At 49.0% G+C, this 15,884-nt stretch overlaps 1 protein-coding gene across 1 annotated transcript in view; it reads right to left on the bottom strand.

Annotated features, from left to right (window-relative positions):
* Positions 1-11,561, bottom strand: part of ST8SIA2 (ST8 alpha-N-acetyl-neuraminide alpha-2,8-sialyltransferase 2) — a 30,767-nt gene extending 19,206 nt beyond the window's left edge. Inside the window, exon 1 of the mRNA XM_027898343.1 lies at positions 11,398-11,561. Coding sequence (XP_027754144.1) covers positions 11,398-11,495 — 98 coding nt within the window. The 5' untranslated portion in view covers positions 11,496-11,561. The remainder of the gene's footprint in view (positions 1-11,397) is intronic.
* Between the last annotated feature and the right edge of the window lie 4,323 nt (positions 11,562-15,884).

Here is a 15,884-nt window from a genome sequence, read left to right as displayed (position 1 = left end):
AACCTGCTTCCTAATCCTATTATTTACAAAACATTTTTCTTTGGGCTTCTGTTGGGATGTTTTCCAGTGATAAGTGGCATCTATATGTGTTAATGCCATCTTACTGGCTTATGCCATCCTTTCTCATTTTTTTTTTGCTTTGAGATTTTCAAGCTGAATTTCCACTGTCTAAGACATTATATAGGTCAAAACATTCTGCGCTCAGATGTAAAGTGACACTGATTCATAATATCAGAGGATAGAAAAGAAAAATTGTCTTATGTTTCAGGTCCAAATTTCCTTGGATGAATAATTTCTGACAAATCAGGTATGCAAAGACTCTTCTATTCACCCGCTATGAATGGGCTGTTTAGGGTTTTTGCTTCTCTTTTCATCATTTCCCGCTTCTTAAATGCTTCTCTTAATTGTTGCTAGGTACGGTTCGGTCTCGCTTCGAGCAATTTCGATACGTGAAATCAAAGCCGCTTTGACTGAACAAGTAGGTCACACAGCCTCTTTGGGCGAGAGGATCTCTCAAGAACAGGCTTTATGCGTCCATATTCTCAGCCTTACAAATTAAAAAATGTGTTTTCCATGGATATTTTGCAATTCCCACCCCTCAAGTCCCGTTTCCCCCCCCCCAGCATCTGTGGTAGACAGGACACATGGGAAGCGGGAATGAGAAACATAAGCTAACCAGGAATTTCAGCCCTACCCAACCACACATTACATAGATCATATAATTATCTGGGGTTGGAAGGGACCTTAAAGATCATCTGGTTCAAACCCCCCTGCATTCAACCACATTTGTGGAGCCCATTCCTGGTGGAACAAAACCTCTGCCTCTTCCTGACCTTGGGCAACCTACGTCCCCCTCTTCTCCTTCCTCCACATAAAAGAGAGATAATAGTCCCTTGGGGGACTATAATAGTCCCTTGGGGGACTATTAAGCAGAATTTATCCATCTGAATACCTCAGGAAGAGAGTTCAGAGTGCCACAATTTTTATCTGAGGGGTTCGAATGACTAACACTTACTAATTAGGTTTTCACAACCTACTTTTGTGTTACGTGCATTTTATGATCCTTGTTTTACAGCTGGGACACTGGGGGTGAAGTGGCTTGGCCTTTAACACCAAAAAATGAGCTCCACAGGAGCAGGCACTATGGGCTTCCAGCAGACCTGTCCTCTTGAAAATGCTACTTTTTACTTGCTGAGATCAAGTATGGCTCTTGCTGGGTGAGAGGGTAGGACACGTGACTCAGAGGACCACAAGAATTTATCTGAAAAGGTCTCACTGTCCCAAAAAGCAGATGCAACCATTAGTCTCCTGAGATGGCTGCAGACTGCACCCATTAGGCAGTCTGTATCTATTTTTAAAAAATAATAAATAACAACTTGTATTTACTTTGCTTTTTAAGGATTGCTCTGATGTTGTCCTCAAGACCAGAACTGCTATTTTCTATCTCAAGAGCACATGAGCACAATGCCTGGGCCTGGCCAGGGACCACCACCCTCACACAATCACTGCCTTCCCAACCCACGGGCTCTCCCTGACGCAGCTGGGCAGGGAGGGGATGTGGAGCAGGATGCTCACAGCCCCTCTGCAGGATGCTGTGCCATGGCCAGAGCCCCAGTCACTGTAACCACCAATTTTGGGACACACCATCCAGCCCCTGGAAATGAAGTATATAGATGGCACCTCTTTTCCCAAACTTGATAGATTTGATCCTGCTGATCCTCACAGTGCTGTAAAATGTGGACCAGGACACTGGCTTCAACCTTGGATCCTGTTCCCCTCAATTCAGGGTCTGTGTTGAGACCAGTAGAACAGAAAATGTGACTCCAGGGTTTTGGGGGGAAAATTGTCACATTTCCAAGTTATCTGTGAGAAAGACATAACTGGCTTCCAAGCTCAAACCTGTCCAGCCTGCCCTGTAGGACAACCAAAGGTGTCCCAAGAGACCAAAATAAGCAGGAACCAAGGCCACAGGCTGGAAACCAGGACGCCTTGGGGATTGTATCCTGGCTTTCCATCTGCACATCAGGGTCTGGCTGAAAAGATGGAAAAAGGTCACATTCATCATTAAGTTCTCTTGTGAGCTTCTCACTAGACGCTCAAGCAGTTTCTGTGGGGTTTAGATCAAATCCATAAAATTCTCTGCTGTCCCAGGAGAGACAAATTAGAAGAGGAAAGGTTGGCTAGCCCCACACGTAAACCAACTTGCAAATCAGAAACGAAAGCTAAAGCTAGACGAGAAGCAATGAGGTCAGAGATACATCTCTGAACCCTGAGATCCTGTACTCAGACATTCCATCGCTCACTTTCCTAGCACCACTCCCCACTCCAGGAATGCAGCTCTCAAAGGCTCCAGCATCATCTCGCCTTCCTGCAACCCATCTCAGTAACACGCCAGGGGGAAACGGGGACATCTGACTCTTGCAGATCATTCCTGTGACATTTCACCAGTTGCTTTGGAGGCTTTCATCCAGGGATGTCAGGGAGATTGAGATGAAGAGGAGCAGTGACTGCACTTGCCTGGTGAGCAAGGTTCCCTCTGCAGAGATTAATTGGGCAGACATTTCTAAAGCGCTTGTCTGCTGGGACAGAAGATCCTGCAATACATCTTGACGAGATGTTCGAAATCGCACTGCAATGTGTTTAAAATCTCACTTGATTATATTGTCACAGCTTGGCAGCCCAAGTGTCAAAAACTTCCTAAATATCAGGTGCTATTTTTAGTGTTTCAAGTTTAATTCTTTCTACTGAGTCATACAGTCTCATTTGGGAGATTGTGCCTGTATTATGGCTTTCAGACACATCACCTGGCTCAGCCGGGGTCCCAGTGCAGGTCTAGTACATGAGCTGCAGGGGCAGTGCTTGTGCAGCCAGGCAGAGTGATTCTATGATCTTCCAGCAAGCCAAGGAGACTCATTGTAAGGCACCAGACGATGGAACTGCTGTTGCTCATGGCACTTGCTGTTACCCGTCACAGAAAATGCAGATCTGTCAGTCTCGTACAAAGCAGCCTTGCTAATTTGATCACCTCCTCCCACCTCCACCACGCAACCTGTCCTGCAAGATCCTTCCCAGGGACCACAACAAGATGGGAAGGTTGAAGGTGCTCAGCATCCCTGCCTGTCAGGTGGGAACGGTGGTTCCACATCAGCTTCTGCATAAACGTGAGCAGGGCTTGACCCTGCCTGGCTGCAGGGTCAAGTAGTCATTGCAAGTGTCTGCTGAGGACAAGATGGAATCAAGACACCTGAGTTTGCAAAAGAGACATCTATTGCTTAATAGGGAATATGCCAATCAGTCTGAAACACTTATGTGACAAAATCAGAGACGAATCAGCAGGAACAGTGCAGCTCTGACTACGAATGGACACGAGGCAATGGGAGGGAAGGTCATGGCAGCCTGTCACCAGGATGCTGCTGGGGATGACTCTGCACTGGGGTAACCAAATCTTGCCTTGAGCTACTTGCTCTGAGGGACCTGTAAAAGACAGGTAGATGCTCAGAGCAGCCTGATGGTTGCTGCTGCCTACCAAAAAGCCACAGTCCAGGACCTCCAGGCTCTGCTCCCAAGACAGCATGAGTTTTCCCTGAGCCAGAAAAGCCTCTCCAACATAAGTAGAGTGGCAGCTCTCACATCCACATGCATTTGCCATAACATCAGCATGGTCTGACTCAATCACCCCATGATGCTCTTCTTTAATCACTGTGCTAAAGACAAAATACTCACATGCTCACAGGGCTCAAATGTCACACACCTCACCTCTTCCCATCCTGCATACTGGTAGGGCCTTATTCCCTCCCTCATCTCAGGTCTTCCATTAAAACTTTATTCCTGGCATCAGCTCATTTTCATTGACTGTATTAATAAAACAGCCAAGAAAGAAACAGACACTGAAGAAGGTAAAAAGAATCCAGTGAGGAGCCTGAGATTGAAGAGGGGGGGGGAGTGTTTGTATGTTTCTAGGTGGGAGAAGGGGAGAAGGGAAACAACCCAAGAGCTCAGGGAAGACTTAGAAAGGAGCTGAGAGAAAAACCTCTCTGCTTACAAAACATGTCTACATTATACATTTTTCCTGAGATCATTTTTTCCACCAGGGAGCATAAACAGCAGAACATCACTCTTGCTGGAGAACCTGTCACCCTGAGCATCCATGTCCCAAAAGCCAGAAATCCCAGCGGCTTCTGCAGCATCTTGGATGCTTTACCATTCCCTTGGGAAATGGGAATGGTAAAATGTGAAAAGATATAGTGTCTTGAGGGGCTGTGGGCCCATGGGTTCATCCTCCTACACACATCTCTTGCCTTTTTTCCCACTGGCCCCTTGGAATACCCAAGGTCTCATGTGGTTTCTTCTATCCCTGTTGGTGTGGATGCTGAGGATCCCTTCTGGGCAGTGACATCCTCCTGGGGCATCCTCTGTATGAGCATCCTCAAAATAACATCTGGTGCCTACACAAAGAGGACTGGAAGCGACTGGATGAGATCTACACCCCACAACCAGCAATGGAGCTGTTCCAGGACCTTCACAGGGAGTTAGTCCCCAGATGACAAAGTCGAATTGCCAAATATCAAAAGACAATAGTGGTTTCAGAGCTCAACCTCCTCTCTCCTCCCTCTATTTTTAAAGCTACACTGGAAATCCAGGCAGCATAAGAAGTTTAATTACCAACTGAGCAGCTGCTGGTTGGCAGTCGAGTGTGCTTCGGGGTGTCTGAAAAGGTGCTGGAGATGCCCCATGATGATGCTTAACCTTTGCAGGGGAAACATGTCCCCTGTTGTAGCCTCTGGCTGAGAGCTGAATGATATTCCTGAAGGTGCTGGTAAAGCCTGGGCTGGAGGTGACAGATCACAGTGTAAGAACCATCCTTTGATCCAGAGCTGCCAGACAAAGAGGTGATACCTGGAGCCCACTGTGACACTGTTTGACTGAGGGGACCTTGAGAGAGCACTTCAAAATTATGTATGACTGGGACAAAATGTGCTTTTAAAAGCAGCCCTGCCTGTGGAGAGGGCTGGCTGGGAGGGACAGCCTGCTCAGCACGCAGATGGCCAGCCTGGGGTGGGTTTTGTGTTTCTTAGGGATATTCCCAGTGGATTTCTGTATGCAATAACAAGGACTTGATTTGCAGTAGCAGTAAGAAAGAGTCCAGCACTTAAGTTTTTGAAAGAGCTCTCACCCTGCACCATGGCCACTGCTCTGGCAGGTTTCAGCAGTGCCGTGCCTGTTTCCCTGGATCAGTCCTTTCACTTCCCAGTCGGAGCCAGTGCTGCTGCTGTTGATGAAGATGCATCTCCCAAGGCCGCCACCACCACCACCAAGGCTGCTGTGCAGCCAGACAAGGATTTACAGTGGGAACACAAATAAAAAGGAGCTGTAAAGATACTCTCTTTTTTCTTATTATTTTTTTCTTCATTTTTCTATTGCACTGCAAGGGCCTGAGCAACTGACACCAGCTTGCTCTGCTACGGTGTTTGCTGAAGGACACCTGAAACTCTGCACCTCTGAATTTACTGTGCCAGGGAACTTCCTTGTTTCCAGAGGCAACTGGGGGTGGAAACGAGAGCTATAGCAAAATAATTATTATCTAATGTTGTACTTTGGGATTATATCTTGCTGCTGAGGATGACCCAGGCCCAGGGAAAACAAATGTGGAAGGCAATTAGAAGTCTGATTTGGAACAACTGCTTTTTATAACAACCATACCTGTGGATATACTTAAGTAATGCTGTTCTCAGGGATGAAAAAGCAAAAAAAACCTGTAGAATCACAGAACTATAGAATCACATAGGTTAAAAAATACCTTTAACATCACTGAGTCCAACCATCAGCCCAACACTGCCAAGTCCAGCACAAAACCATGACCCCAAGTGCCCCATCTACATGTCTTTTAAATACCTCCAGGGATTGTGATTCCACCACTTCCCTGGGGAGCCTGTTCCAATGTTCGTCAGCCCTTTTGGTGAAGAAATTTTTCCTAATATCCAATCTAAACTTCCCATTTCCTCTTGCCTTATCATTAGGGCATATTCAATCTAAACTTCCCATTTCCTCTTGCCTTATCATGAGGGCAGCCTGAAAGCCCAAGGAAAGATAAAGGAGCTCCTGTTAAATGCTTTTCTGGAGGAGCAAAAGCACATCTGTCATGCAAGAGAAAACCGAGCCCTTCAGTTCATCCACGTCTGGGAAAGGCTGGGAGGGCTCACAGTGGTGGTGGGATTTGCTGTGTCACTGCTGGCTGTGGTCCCAGGGTTCCCTCTCTGCCCACGAGCACAGCAGTAGCAGAGAGGAGCAGACACAGCACTGCTGAATTGCTTAACCCCGCCGTTAGCTGCTCAACAAGCCTTCGCTAAATGAGCCAACATTTGAAACTCCTCGTTCTCTGCTGGGAGAAAGAGGTTTCCTCTGCTTTCCCAACCAGGATTGTGCATTTGTGGGGTTAGAAATGGGAAACAAAAAGCCCACCTGGGCAAAAGGGAAACTTAAAGCCCTTCTGGGAACCACTCTGCTCTCTCTTCATTGCTCTAGTCTATGAACTGGCCTGCTTTCAGCAACTCTGCACCCAAGAAAGGCTGGCTGGTGATGTGCAACCTCCTGCCACAGCTACTGCCCTCCTCACCAGCAAGCTCAGAAATATCCTCCTTGAGGGTCTTGCAAGCTGCTGACAATCACTACTGGACTGAAGAGTAACTTTTCACCAGCTGTAGCGGAAATCCCTTATTTGTGGGTTTTCTTTCTGTTCCACTGGCTTGCTTGGGGGTCTGCAAATGCTTCCCATCCTGCTGCTCCCAGCCCTCCTGCTGGGCACCGATTCCCTGCAGGTACCACTGCTCCTGCCATTCCATCAGGGCTCAGTTTAAGAAAACAAGCTGTGGAGATTCATCTCCTTCAGCCTGCTCTAGGCAGGAACACAAGGATTTGAATATGTCTTTGTGGCAGCCCCCTGTGCCCCTGCAGGGCTACAGGAGATGAGGGAGTGTTTCACAGGGAGGAGGGGGAGCTCTGTAGCCAACCTGAAATTGGCTGCTTGAGATCAGGTTATTGTTAGAAGAGCTGCAATGAAAGCCTACCCCGAGTATTTTCTTACTTAAATCAGTGCTCCAACATTGCTTTTATTTTCCAGCCTGATGTGTCACGGAGCTTTTTTTATTAGAGCCCTGCCATAACCAGTGAGTAAAAAGGTCTCCTTTGGTTCCATTTACATGAATAGTTCCAGGGTGTCTGTGAGTTTCTGTCCTGCCGAGAGCTATTCCTCCTCCAGCCCAACCTGGATAATTGTTGGGTAGTGTGCACCTGCTGTGTGAGCGCACAAAAGTGTATCTTGGTAGAACACAGCACTTTTTCCAGCAAAACTTTCTGGTGGAGAGCAAGTCTTAGACTAACTCTAGGGTAGAAGCAGTAAATCACAGGCTGAAAGACCTGAGCAGGACATTTATACCCCATGGACCAACCTTGACAAGAAGCGTTACGACTATAGCCCGCTACAGACCACTCAGAGCAAGCGCATCAGCCACCATAAAGGACACAAAATCTCTCTTCCTGAGCCTTTAAAAGGCAGGCGTTAGAAAAGGGCACATGAGGAAAAAGTGGCAATTTACTGACAAGCTTCCAGGCAGGCCAGCAATATCAGAGACTCCAATTCGTCACTTAGAGAGAACAGAATATAATTCCTCTTGTAATCAGGATGGAAAGGCATGTGGTCTGGGCTAGCAGGGAAAAGGTTGTATTAAGACCAACCCATTACCACGTGTCAAGTGCTCCCTAAGATGGCTCAGACGCTAATTCGAGAAGTCACCTGGTGGCAGCGGGTCACCAGCTCCCTCTACAGACAATCAGGACACAGCCGGACCCCTGCAGAACTGCTACGGCAGGCTTAGAATAACAAAGAGTCCCTTTAAACTGGAGCAGAATTTTCCTCCTCGCCACTGGCAATAATCATCCCACTCGATGCCGAGTCCTTTGTCTTCCTCTGTGGGGAGAGGTCTGCCCTCTCCCCTGTCCCGGGGGCGGACGAGGAAATGGCTGCGACCGCATCAGCGCTCCCCAAGACAGACCGCGAGCGTGTCTTTTGTTTCCTTCCAGGGAAACAAAGAGCCGGAGCGACGGATGAAAACACAGGCGCCACCGGGCTGCAGGAAAAGTTCAGCAGCCCGGAACCAGGTGGTTGTTCGGAAACAAAGTGCCAAGACCATTCACAACAGCAATACTTCACCGCGCGGCACACGCCGGCGACCGGGGAGCGAGCCAAGGCGAGCGGGGCGAGCCCGTCCCCCGCCCGCAGGGAGGCATCCCGCAGGACCGGCGGGCACGAGGCTCCAGCCGCACATCTGTGGGTGACAGGGATGCAGCAGCAGAAAAAAAAAAAAACCCGCGAGCAGAGGTGGCTGCAGGGGTGGGAGGGACGGGCTAACGGGAGCCACGCAGCATCGGGAGAGAGAAACTGCTGAATTTTCATCCTTGCCCCGACATCTCTTTGTTTCAGCATCTCCTGGCTGCGGGAGGTTGTGTAAGGATATCTAGAGGAGTGAGATGGGACTGCTCAAGGAGCAAACATCTTTCTCAGAAGCCTTTGGCAGGCAGAGCAGCTCCCAGCCGCCCTTGGCTTCTATCTCCCTTCACCTGCGATGCTGGAAACTTATTGTCCAAAGAAACAGCATGGGGTTTGGGTTTTTTTCCATTTGCCAATAGTATTATGTTCTTACTTTTTACCTAATGAACATTTTGTGTTTTCTTTCTGCAATTTCTCAGTATTTGTAGGTGAGAGAAATCTGTTCCCCCCTGTTCCCACACGTATGAGGCGCGTTCTTCCAAAGACAATCCAAATTACAGGCAGGGGGCAGGGTATGTGTAAAAGTGGGCAAGCTGTTCACTCCTCACAATAATTAGAGAGTGTTTCGATGCCAAGGAAAAAGAAGAAAAGAGTTGCACCTGCCTGCATTTCCCAGCTCCCCTCAGCACCATGAGCCTGCCAGGGGACACCTGGCCAGCTCCTTCCTTGCCTTGCTGCTGCCAAAATGAGGCTGGTTTATGGGGGTGTGAAGGAGGATGTTGAGCCACATGATCCATCAGTCAAATATTCCTGACATGAGGGAGAAAAGCACAAATACACAGTACCTCCCAAACCTCTCATGGAGAGGAGCTGTTCCCTCCTGGACACACAAAGAGCTCCTGGAAAGCTCTGGGAGGGTCTCTTCTCTACACTGTTGTGCACTTGTGCTGTCTCACAACTCCGTTTACCTAAAGGACCTGTTGAAAAAATTCTATTATGTGGCCCCCAAAGCTGAAAAATTAAGTAATAGAGAAGAGTCCCACTTACGCTCTGTTCATCCCTATACGGGAAGCACAGCTGATGTGGGAACTTACCTATGAAAGGTCTGGCACTAAGACGTATCTGAGGGTACCAGACTGCTGGACCCCTCCTTCACCCCCTGGGAGGCAGGGTGCTCCTCTCCTTTACCAGTTACCTCTTGCACTATAATTTCTGAATGCTGCATGAAACAAGCTGCTCGCTGTTCCTACAGAACTCATCTGACCCTGTTGCCATTGCTGCCACTGCACTGCTTGGCAGTACTTCCTTGGAGGAACTACAGCAACAAACTCAGATGCCAGGGTATGGAGATAAGCAGCCAACAAACATCCAATTTCCATACAATGTAGAGAAAAGAGAGGAGAAAAAAAAGACACAACACTGGGAATCCCTAATGAACCAGGGTGAAAAACAGGATAAGTAAGTAGCGAAAGAGAATAGATTTTCAATAAGGGCACAGCAAGTTCTAGCAGGCAGATCTAGCAGATAGGTGAGGGTAGAGAAGAAAGAATAGAAGCTGGAAAAAAGATGGGAGGAAAGCAGGAGGATCAGAGCAGCCTGTCTGATGGGGAGGATGCATCAAAAGCTTTTAATTTCTTTTATTATTATAAAGATAGTGCCAGCTTATTGCAGAGCAACAATTCATCTACTCTGGTAACATACAGTCTGGTGCTGGATGTTTCTGGGCAAGGCTACTGACCTTTGAGCACTTCTTGCCTGTGGCACCCAATATAATATAACAATGAAACAATAAACAAACACCACTGCATTTCATTTATCATTTCAGCAAGGTGTTTGTTTTGATGTAACACAGCGGACAGAGCCACCTGGTCGCAAACAAAAAGGCCTTTGTTTCATCTGGGTACTGTGAGTGCACCCCTCATTAATAAAATTATTTGTTTTTCCAAATTACTATCGTGAATTCCTCAAGTTAATGCAAACCCTACTCTCTGCATTTGTTACTCTCATCCCCTAAGTTTTCAAGCAGATCTCAGAGACGGGGTTTATGGGGTGGGTAGGGTGTTGCTTCTCAGACAGAGGGGCTGCTTTAGCCCCTGCCATACAGGGCACCTGCAGGTAAAAATCCACCATGGAAGCGATCGGGAGGGGGTGATCACAAAGCCCCTAACACATCCCATAGGGACACACCAGTGGGTTGAACTCTTCCACCCAACTGATCCCTGCTCAATCTCTCCCATCCCACAGACTGGTCCTTTATCCATCTGTACACTGGTCCCTTATCCGTCACCCCTGTGGGTTGGTGCCCTCTCCACCACACCCATCTGGACCAGCAGTGGCACCCAAGCCCCCTGGGCTGCAACTTGCCCCAGCAACCCTGCCCAGCAGACCACCTGCACCAACATCCTGCTTAGGGACCTGCTCCATCCATATATCAATACCTGAGCACTGACCATGCCAAAACCCCTCTTCAGACCAGGATATGCTCCAACATCTCTAATCAGACTGGTACCCACTCCAGCATCCCTACCCAGACCTGTGCTTGATCAAGCATTCCCACCTGGACCGTTAGCTTAGAACCTCTAACGGGACTGGTACCTACTCCAGCATCCCTATCCTGACCTGTACCTGATGGAACATTCCTACCGGGACCGGTACCCCTACCTCTTTAATGGGAGCGGCACCTCCTCCAGCATCCCTACCTGAACCGGTTACCCCCGCGTCCCTAAGGGGAGCGGTACCTGCTCCAGCATTCCCACCCGGACCGGTATCTCAGCGTCTCTAAAGGGACCAGTACCTGCTTCAGCATCCCCAGTCGGACCGGTACCTCCGCGCCTCTAACGGGAGCGGAACCAGCTCCCGCCCCCCTGCCCGGCCCGTGGCTGCCCCCCGACCCCGCGCCCCATCCCGCCCCGTCCTGCCCGGGGCCGCCGCCAGCCCCGCGGAGCTGCGCGGGAGCGCAGCGCGCTCCCTTTCCACTTGGGCACGGCAAAAACCGAGAGAGCCGGAGACAAAGAAACTGTCCGGGCGCCCGCCCCCTCCGCCGCCGCCACCGCCTCCTCCTCCTCCTCCCCGGCCCCCCAGCCCCGCTCCGCTCCGCGCCCCTTCCCCCGCGCGGGGACCGGGGGGTTCTTTACCCGCTCTCCTCCTCGATCTCCGAGATATCGGCGAAGATGAGGAACCCGACCAGCAGCGTGAGCAGCGCCAGCGTCCAGCCCCGGCACGGCAGCGGCATGGCTCCGGGGCTGGGCCGGGCTGGGCCGCTCCGCGGGGTGCGGAGCCCGGCGCCGCGTCCCGGCTCGGCGCCGCCGCCGCCGCCCGGCGGGGCCGCCCCGCCCCTCGGCGCCCGCGGAGCGCCCGGCCCGCCCCGCCGGCGAGGGGAGGGGGCGGGCGGCACGGAGGGAAGGAGGGAGGGAGAGAGAGAGAGAGAGGGAGGAGGGGGCGCTCGGGGCCGCCCCCCCGCCGATAAAGTTTGCGGCGCGTCCCCGCGGCGGGCGCGGGGGGTTGGGACCCGCCGGCTCAGCTGCGCCCGCGGTGCCTCCCCCCCTGCGAACGGGATGCGCTTCCCTCGGCTGTGGCGTCCCCTCCCCTGCGCCCACCGTGGCGGGGTCGGTCGTGGTCGGGGAGGGGAGTGGGCACGGCGCAGGCGGGCGGCTTCTTCCCCGAGAGGACAAAAACTGTAATAAAATCAGACAGCGGTAACTCCCGTGCGCGGTGCGGTGGTTGTACCTCCTCCTCCTCCTCCTTCCTTGTAAGGGACGGGCGAAAACACAGAGCTTTTGGGACTGAAAACACTCTGTTAAAATAAAATAAACCAAAATAAAATAGCGTTGAATAACTAATTACACCTATCTCTATTACTATTAAAAAAAAGATGCTGAATAACTAGTCACATCCAGCCCTGTTATTATTAATTCCTATTTTAGTAGCAGTGACCCCTTACACTACTACAAATACTGGCCGTTATAATAACATTGGTCCTGCCATGACTCTGTAAGTCCCGCTGGAGTTTGAACAGGCAGAATTTATTTAGGCAGAAACTGCACAAGGATGGTGTTCTGCTTCTGAGGGGCTTGGCTGCATCTCAGCCACATCACAACCCCTGCGAGCATCCTCCTGCAGGCTACATGCGCCCTTAGATTTGGTTATGGAGAGAAAAAGCTGCAGTTTCTATACGGGAAGTACGTGAAAGCTGGGAAAAAGGAAAAAGTACTGTTTGGACTGAAGAGTGGCCAAAAAAAAAACCACCAAAAGGTGCTTTCTCCATATCTCTGCTGTCTCTCAGTCCAGTGCCAGATCTGGAGAGGAGAGGACGGCTGTGTCAGGGTTTAGGCAATGCCAGCCTGGCAGAGCATCACCAAATCGAAGCATAATTCTTTAGGGCCGGAAAGTTGCTGAAAATCAGAATATCTGGTGATATACGCACCGCCAAGCTGGAGAGGGACGCGGCAGATTTATAATGCAGCAGAGAGAAGCAGCACAGATGTGTTGAGAGCGAGAGATACTAATTGCTTACATATTTAAAACAGCATCTTTAGTCTGAATGGGAGGCACCATTAAGCAAAACAGAGCTATTAACTGGGGCCACTTGGAAAGCTGCCATTTTCCCTTCTGTGCACGGCTTTTTGCATCAATTCAAAAGTATGTTGCTCAGGGTGCGATATGCTGTCAGTGTTGTGCGATTCCTGCCGAGGTGCCTTGCACTGGGATAAAAGTGTCCATATGTACAGGGATGCCTAACCCCCCAGCATTGTGTATGGGAGGGCACACTTAGCAGAAGACTCTTCTCTTTATCTGGATTAAATGGTGGATGGAGCAAGTTACGGCCGATGTGCTTTCCTGGGGATTTTGAAACTCTTGTAAAAGGAGGAGACAAACAAACCACCACTACATTTATAGGTAAAAAATACAACATAGGTGAGTCTGGTACAATTATACTGTAGTATATATGGCAAATTTACAGTCCAGTATACAGCTTTCGTAATTGAGCGTATTCAGGGCCCTGGGGAGAAACTGATTTTAGGTGGTGTAAGTAGCCCCATAATTCACCTTCTGCATAAATCTGAGAAAAGCCTAATTTTCCCTCTGTTTTATTCTTGGACTCCTTTTGCCCACCCTTGTCTTCATAGCAGTGTGACTGGCCTGAGGATAAGGAAACAGGCTCTGAGGTGACCTTGCTGGTGCAGGGACTGACATCGGGGTTTCCCGAGATGCAGCGGGGCAGAGCACCAGTCCCCTGTGATTCGGGAGCACCACACCGCAGCTGGCTTCCCCTCCTACACACCCTCAAGAATACAGATGGAGATATCTGCTCCTGCATCTTTTTCAGCTCCATCCCAGGTGGTGTTTCAGCTTCTTTTGTCTGATCTTTCTGTTTCGGTTGCCAATCACAGTGGCGATGTGCAAGAACAGAAATCTCAATGAAGGCTGAGCAAAGAGTGGGGGGATCATTCAGTGTGTCGTGGGAGTTGGCTTGCCTGGACAAGGACTCTCAGGGGCAGGGACATCCTATCTGCTGGGATGCTGCTTCTGCTGGGGAGTAGCTTGTCGTAAAAGACATGCTGGGATTTGGCTCTGCTCCTGTGTAAGTCAATGGAAATGCTCCTGTTAACTGAAATTTTAAAGAAAAATCCTCCTTGCAGGGTGAGCTGGAAGTTAAGCTTGACGCCCTTCACTGGAGAGCTCCATTGCAAGGAGTTCACACAAAGATGTCTGTGAATCCTCTATTTGGTGTCATCTGTTGCTTTATTCCCCTGAAAGACATAGGTCAGAGAGAAAGGTCATTTTTCAGTTGATTGGGCTTCAGACATGGACACCAGGACTTTGAAGTGCAGCTGGTTTGGGGTGAGTAGGCAGCAAGATGTATAGAAGATGCAGGAACAGTGCAGCTTGCTGAATTATTTTGTAATCAATTGACGAGGCTGTATAACACCACCGAGTGTGACTCTGCGACAAAAAACTCGAGATCTTGTTGCACTGCTGAGGGCTAAATTTTACACGGTCAGGAGCCTTACTGCAGTGATAAAAAGAAATTAATATAATAATACTGACTACAGGAGAGGACAGTTTACTCTGCATGCACTCCAAGTCCATCCTTTGTAGCATCCTGACCAGATTTGGGGGAGGAGCAGATAATCCACCCCGATAATGCACCAGTTTCGTGCATTGCTCATTATCCCAAAGAACTGCAGACTGCTTTGGAGCAATTGCCATAGTTCCTCAAATGTTAGTCATTCTGCACATTCATTTTGCTATGAATCCTCACATGATTCAGCTTAAACAGGTGCATAAATGTTGCAGGATTGGGTCCATAAGCACCCACAGCCTCAATTTTATGTCTCATTTTTAAGATGGGTTGCAGGAAGATGAGAGCAAACTGTCGCAAATAGACTGTTGTGGTAGAGTAATACATTCTAAAACAGAATAAAAGCTGATTATATCTTCTAGCTCCTAATAATTTGAGGAAGTAATTCTGTATCCAGAATATTTGCAGTAAATACAATAAGGTGTACTTAAAAAAATAAAATCTTAGCATATCTGCCAAAGTAACTGCACCAGAACAATATTGTGTTTTCTGCTTTATAGGGAGAAAAGAAATGGCATTTTTACATTTTCTTTTGACCTTTGAGAAATATCAGGAATATGTAATAGCCACACTCACCGACAATAACTCAGAGGATTCAGAGAATAAGAGTTAAGCACCTGGGGACATTTACAAACAACTGGCATAGAGGCAATGAATTTAAGATGTGAGTATGAAAGGCACAGATACACAGAGTGCAAAAATAATACATATTTAAAATGCTTTTAATCTGTGTGAGAAGCATCATTGAGCTAGATAGTGAATCCTGAACAAGCAAAGGAGGGACAGCAAAGATGACCCATGAGGTCTCTTCTACGCTATAGCAAATGCTAAGACCTGGTGCAGCAAGAGGTCTCAGGGGAACTTTCTCCATCAAATTCGTAATGCTGTAAAGCACACATAACCTTTATCGTATCTGTCAGCCAAAATGAGCAGGGTTTACAGCCCGTTTTATGCAGCTGAGCACTGCTGTGATGTGAGGATGGGGCATGGCAAACAGGAGCCCGTGCTAATCAGGGTGGGCGCGTTCCATTATTGACAACGAACCTGCCTCCAGCTGTTTTCACCAAGGAAATCCTCAGTCCCTCCCACAACAGCCAGGTGACTCCAAGGGGCATAAAGTGTCTTTTCCTCCCCAGTAATTTCACTGGCAGGATGGAAGGACGTTGATTCAGTAGGTGTGATGACTTCCATGTTCTCCTGTACTCTCTTGCTGGTCTCCATGCTGAGCAAGGAATTGGAGAGTACCACTCCAGCATCGTTGCTCATGAATGGAGAACATTGGTAACAACCAAGCAGCTTCCATAGCCGTCAGTCTCCTCACCTGGCTTTATCTACCCCTGGGTAAATGTTTTCTAACTGGATCCAGAAGTGGCTAGTTCCATTACTGAATGGAATGGAACAGCATTCACCTGGCTCCTGGAGGAGCTCCCAGGCATTAGACAAGTTGCTTGTCCCAGGCAGGGGGTTATGAAAAGGTTGGGTTTTTTGTAGAGCAGACAGCACTGAGAAAGCAGACTAAGAAGAGGAATTTAGACTTGT

The sequence above is a fragment of the Empidonax traillii genome, unplaced genomic scaffold (assembly GCF_003031625.1).
Source record: "Empidonax traillii isolate 1590-97213 ecotype Southwest subspecies unplaced genomic scaffold, ASM303162v1 scaffold592:size536848, whole genome shotgun sequence".
In the NCBI taxonomy this organism is placed as follows: Eukaryota; Metazoa; Chordata; class Aves; order Passeriformes; family Tyrannidae; genus Empidonax; species Empidonax traillii.
Note: the sequence above shows the minus strand (reverse complement) of the source record. Positions and strands in the feature narration are given on the sequence as shown.